General features: G+C 41.8%; 1 protein-coding gene across 3 annotated transcripts in view; it reads left to right on the forward strand.

Moving 5' to 3' along the window:
* tut4 (terminal uridylyl transferase 4) overlaps positions 1–4,079 on the forward strand; it is a 70,799-nt gene extending 66,720 nt beyond the window's left edge. For all 3 annotated transcript variants that reach the window (XM_019868702.1, XM_019868701.1, XM_019868703.1), the window contains 4 exons: positions 907–1,004; positions 1,572–2,133; positions 3,133–3,282; positions 3,658–4,079. In XM_019868702.1, coding sequence (XP_019724261.1) covers positions 907–1,004; positions 1,572–2,133; positions 3,133–3,282; positions 3,658–3,746 — 899 coding nt within the window. In that variant the 3' untranslated portion in view covers positions 3,747–4,079. The remainder of the gene's footprint in view (positions 1–906; positions 1,005–1,571; positions 2,134–3,132; positions 3,283–3,657) is intronic.
* The last annotated feature ends 2,292 nt before the right edge of the window (positions 4,080–6,371 follow it).

The raw sequence follows: 6,371 nt of genomic DNA on the forward strand, positions 1-6,371 counted from the left end.
ACTTCTATGCAAAGTCATTTCTCAACTTGTGTTCCGTGCCATGTCATGCCTGTTGAGTGTTGATTTACTTCATATTAAGAAACTACTGCACTAAAACATTAATTCATAAATGTATATCATGTGATTTTATTTCTTTTTCTCAGTATAAATAACACGTGCCCTGACTGTTCTACTCTTTGAATAAAAACACATCATTCAAGCGTAAGGGAGTGCAAGGGGTTATGATGGAGGGGTGTTGCAAATCATGAACACCTGCTAAGTGGTATGATAGCATTGTTTTATACATGTCCTCGGCTAGGCCTCAGCTTCAAAATCAGTCCTTGGTCCTTGGCCTTGGCCTTGGAGGCAAGTCCTTGGTCCTTGGCCTTGGCCTCGGAAAATTTTTCAAGTCCTTGGCCTTGGCCTTGCCTCGGAAAATTTTCCAAGTCCTTGGCCTTGGCCTTGGCCTCGGAGGCAAGTCCTTGGCCTTGGCCTCGGGTTGCCGGTCCTTGGACACATCCCTGTTGTCCAGGTACACCCGTTTCCTCCCACATTCCAAAAACATGCATGGCAGGTTAATGGAACACTCGAAATTGTTCCAAGGTGTGAGTGTGAGCGCGGATGGTTGTTTGTCGATGTGTGTCCTGCGAGTGGCTGGCAACCGGTTCAGGGTGTCTACCGCTCCTGCCTGACGACAGCTGAGATAAGCACCACCCCGCCCTCACTCTGTGACCCTTGTGAGGATAAAGTAGATCGGAAAGTTGGCTGGATGGATGGATGTGTTCAAAAGTATTTTAACAAGTTTTAAGATTTTTATGGTCTCTCTTACTTCGGGGATTTTCAACCAGTTGCTCAACAAAATCACTGTTAATACTGAACTGCAATTTAACTGCTAATCTCAATGCTCAACCTCATATTTCTCATCAGCTCCTCACATGGTACGGTCTTTGGTGAGTTCTCAGTCCATCACCGGTTCCCAGGTACCACCAGACGGTCCTGGAAGGGCCAGGCTACCCTCGGAGAGTGTGAGTAGCAAGAAATTTTAACCTGGATTTGATTCATTCACACTGTAAACCACTGCGCGCATAGGGAACAAATAGTTACTGTCATCAACATACATACGTTAAAAAAACACTTGCATTCTGTTGGTCAAACAAATTTAACATAATTTTGAAACAAATCTTGTTTAGGTTAAAAAAAACTATGCTTCATTTTGCAAACAGTCACTGCTTCCAAGACAAAATACTTCATTTTAAATTAATGAAATTTGTTGAACTGTGAATGAAAATTGTTTCTCATATTCTCAGGGTGAGTTAAGAAAAAATCCGGGATTTTATTTTTTAACAATTTCATTTAACATCATACTAACACACAAAGTTGGCACCCCATCTGTATGGGCACTACTGTATTTTCCCACCAATTGAACGCTACTGTACCACCTCACACAAATGTGTGCTTCATCGTGAGCTTGTTTTAAAGAACATTCACATTGAATGGGCAGTCACTGTTTCAAATTTTACCTTCTTGAGTGTGTAAGAACAGTATGCGAGGTATATGGTGTGATTCCTTTTTTTTTTCCACCCTCTCTTTAGTCCGACAGTTACCGGACTCCACCCTATTCTCCACAGCCCACGGCTGTGTCTCAAAGTTCCCCTCAGTCCTCCACTTCTCCCAAGCCCTCCCAAAATAAACCCATTTCTTCCGGTCCCCAGAAGCAGCCTTCTCACCCCCAAGTGCCACTTTCTCTCTTCAACTTCACCTCATCCCACCCAAGCCAGTATCACCTTGGAACCCTGGCTGCCCGAGGGCCTCTTCCCTGCCACCATCACCAGTCACACCCATCGCAGGGGCAGCCTCACCACCCAGCTCACATCGCTTCTCCCTCCTGGCCCATTCACGGACCTGTCCTTACCACAAACACAACCACTGCCCACTCTCCACCAAGCTTGAAATTGGCTCTTCGGTCAGCGTCGGGAAGCACGACGAGCTCCGGGGGAAGCCCCAACGCTATCAACCTGAATGATCCCAGTATCATTTTTGCACAGCCAGCTGGAAGATCGCTGAGTGTTGCTGGGCCAGGACGCGAAGGACACTGGCTCAACCGCTTGGCACACCATGGTTCACTTCTAGGAAATGGCACCGTGGTCAAGTCAGGTATTCATTGGGTGAATTCTCGTGGCATGTTACGGTTTCTAATGGGATTTTGTACAATAATAAAATTCTATGACCAATCAGTAAAATGCAAGAATTTTCTCAACAATTTCTCAATTAGTGATTCCCAATCAGTGTGCCGGAGCACTTTTTTATATGCCTGGACAGATGAGGTATGCCACGGCAAGTGGTCCAATTTCACTTAATTGGTCTGAAATTTACACTGGCAAATTATCCATTTTAATCAGAGATGGCTTTATATGTGCCTCAATGTATTTGCTGATGCTGGAAAAATGTCCCCCCCTCCACCCCAACAACTCAAGCACAAGGAGCTTGATGCATGAAAATGGATCTAATCAACATACAAATACCTGAAAATTAGAGATTTAAAATTACATTAATGCAATTAAAAAAAACACCCTAAATATGACTGCAATTAATTGATTGTAATTAATGTGATAATCTGACAACTAAATATAGATTACTATATTACATATTATTATTGTTATTATTATGAAAATCTGATGTGCGAGAGAAAAAATGAGGGCAGATTCGTAATCGGCTCCAAAAAAATAGCTCAAAAGGGTTTACTTACAAAAATTTGTTGACCAGTGTTATTTACTGTATTTACTCCAAATAATGCATCTTTGTTCATCTATCCAAATGCTCTTCCAGTAGATGACCTGTGTATACCTGTGGATGTCACTTTTTGTGACATATTTGTTTGTTTATGGATGTAAAATATGTGCCTTGGCTCAAGAAAGGTTTGGAACCACTGTTCTAAACAATGAGGAAAAATGTAAATAATTAACATCATTGACTTTTTTTTTCCTGTCAATTTCATATTTTTTTCAGTGTTTCAGTCCCAAGTGGGATTATTTTTAGTGTTGAAAATGGCCTACTCTCTTTTGGCGATGCAAAGTAACTGACTCAACAAACCTGACACTTTTTTATTTACTTAAAGGTGATAGTAATATATTGTCTGACTTCTCGTCTTTCTAGATTTGGGGCACTCATCCCAGTTTATTGGTGTGAGCCAAGGTTCTCAAGTATGGGAGCACAATAAAACACCCCAGTTTGCACTGTCTCCTTCCTGGCCATACCGAATGCCGCAGAATTTTATCCAGCAGGGAAACGGTGGCTACCAACCAGGTAAGTTATATGCTTCCCCAGTCGGGACAGTTTTTACAACTGAAAGCTATATTTTTGGTTTTACTGTTTAAAAGACAAAAAACAAAACAAAACATGTAGGTTACAGAAAATAAGCCCAGATCATGCTCAGATAAGGAACAAAAGATCCTGTGTTTGAGAGGAAGGTAATTTCATCTGTGCTGTATGTTGCACATGTAGCGCATTTGACAGTAAAGTTGACTTGACGTGAAATGACTGCTTCCTATTTAATTCGCTTATTATTTGATAAAACTTAAAACTCCCACAATTGTGGACATTTAATCCGTTATTATTAAATGTGAATACCCAGTTTTGTTTTGTTGCCTCAGATCATAATTTGTCTCCATCTGTCTTCAGGCTCTGCGATGCATCCGAATCCAAATTTGCCCATGGTTCACCATGTCAGACACCCAGTAAATCTGAATTTCATCCAGCAGAAAAAATGAAATGATGTTGTTTTAAAAAAAAAAAAAAAAAAAATGTTTTATTGGCCAGTGACACAACAAAGTAAAATTATGTACCCTTTGCACCATTTACTGTATATCGTCAGAATTTTTTAAAAGAATTGTAAAATTTTTGTACAGTTTTTGTTGTATTTTTTTGTCTCATTATATTGATTTGTGATACAAATGTCAAATATTTTAATTCCCCAATTTTGAGGGGGTCCAAAAGTGTTTTTATTTCCTGTGTAAAGGAGGGGAAAAAAGTACCTGTATTTTTATGAGCTTCTCTGTTTGTCAAGAGATGAAGGCTTTGAATAAATATTTTATTTAAAACCATTTCAAGGTGTATCTTCAATAAAGTAGTGCCAGAGTCATTAGTACGAAAAAGGGGGAAAAAATTACCATTGTGGCAAACCATATGGTGTCTCTTGTTTTGGTAAGTCCTTGTCTTACAGTTGGGTGACTAATGACCAATGTCATTGAATTTATCAGTGGGAATTTGTTACCATTTCAAGATACGTTCACATTTTATTTGGTTAGTTATATTTGGCTCATCTGCGATTGGCTTAAACAGAATTTTCCACAGGTTTATTGACCATAAAAACTAGGTAAAACTGAAGCAATACAAATGGAAACAAAACTCAAAGTAAACATGAACAGCACACACATGCACACAGAAGCATTCTGCATTTTAATGCTTAGCCCTGAAATGATGATATATGTTGTATATTTATTGCCTTTTTATGACCTTATTCAATATACCATATTTTCCGCACTATTAGGCGCTTTGGCGTATAAGGCACACCATCACTGAATGGCCTATTTTAAAACACTTTTCAAATATCGGACGCAACGCACTATAAGGCGCATAGAATAGAGGCTACGAAAATGGCTGCAGTTGTGGTATGCATCCACTAGATGGCGCTACGCTAAAGGGAATACAATACACTCCAGCTTTATTTATATAGAGCTTTCACAACCGCTGCAGCTGTAACAAAGCGCTTCACAGAACATTTAAAATACTACATCAGAGAAATAAAAATATTGATCCATATGTAAGGTGCATCGTATTTTAAAGGTGCACTGTTGGTTTTTGAGAAAATTGAATGCTTTTTGGTGCGTCTTATGGTGCGGGAAATAAGGTAATCTTTGACTAAGGAAGCTGAATTGTCTTTTACTGTCTTGCACCGGGAATTGAGGGATTTTGTTGTACAATTGACTGAAACTGCAAACAACAAATTGTGGTCATTTTCCTTTCGATATCGAAGACTAGCTATGCTAGTACACATTTTACACGATGAAATCTTGAAAATTACCTTGAATGCATCTTGAGCAAGTGGCCCGGTGGTCGAGGTTTGCGCGTCGACTTCACATTGCAGAGGTTGTGGGTTCGATCCCGGCTCCGGCCTTCCTATGTGTAGTTTGCATGTTTTCCCCAGGCCTGCGTAGATTTTTCTCCGGGTACTCCGGTTTCCTCCCATATTCCAAAAACATGCATGACAGGCTGATTGAACACTGTAAATTGTCCCTAGGATTGAGTGAGCGCGGATCGTTGGTAGTCTCTGTGTGCCCTGTGATTGGCTGGCAACCGGTTCAGGGTGTACCCTGCCTATTGCCCGAAGACGGCTGGGATAGGATGCAGCACCCCTGGACCCTCGTGAGCATAAAGCAGATTGGAAAATGGACGGGTGATAGAGAAATCTACAATCAAAATTATATCATGTTTAAAGTTTCATTTAATTTGGGCATGTCTAGACGTTTGGGTACGTATTCAGTGCCCCCAAATGCCTGTGCACAAATGTGTCGGCCGTCTGGGCAGAGGGCTTTTGAAGTCCACAGTTATTACGTCAAAGCAAGGGGGCAAACAGATGGAAGAAGGCTAGACTTGGTCACAAAGCGGGAATAAACAATTTGGGAACGAAGTGTTGTAGAACACCAAAAACGGTTTGGGAACGGGTGTCCCGCCCAGGTGGACATTTGTCAACTTTGAAGTCTGCAACTTGCTGATTTGTTGTAGACCAGACTGAAAGGTGTCAACGTATCTGTGGTTCAAAGCTTACACCAAGGTAATCAGATCACTACAGAGGGGCCAGACCGGGGGTGTGGTATGCAAATATCAGGGGCAGTGTTTTTCTTGTATTTTGCATATGTAAACACTAAAAGTCCATTTGTTTAACGTTGACTGAGTAAAAACTCTGACAGAAACTTGGCGTCACGAACAGGATGATGCGCTTGTTCGAACGGATTTGAGCATGCTTGTCCGACTCTCTGACTTCCTCCGGTGGACGATCTTTGGCTGATAAGGCGTTTTGCGCCATCCAAGTCGACCAGACTCCGTGGAGACTTCTTCCCTGAAGGAGCCAGCCCCGCACTGGACACAGTGAGGAACGAGCAAGCGCCATCATCCAGCGGACCTGGGTTCAGCTCCGCATCGGGACGATTGTCGAAAAAATAAGGTCAGTCGGCATGGTGGAGTAACCGTTGCAGATCCGGTTTTCTCCACTGAGTGACGGACTACACAAAGGTTTTTCTGGGCCTGGGTATTGTGATTGAACATGTGTATTGGAAAGATCAGTGGTGTTTCGCCACAGCGCGGGTGGGAAAGGGCGGTCAAGCCCCTCCTCTCAC

Source organism: Hippocampus comes, unplaced genomic scaffold (genome assembly GCF_001891065.2).
Source record: "Hippocampus comes isolate QL1 unplaced genomic scaffold, H_comes_QL1_v1.1 scaffold233, whole genome shotgun sequence".
Lineage (NCBI taxonomy): Eukaryota > Metazoa > Chordata > Actinopteri > Syngnathiformes > Syngnathidae > Hippocampus > Hippocampus comes.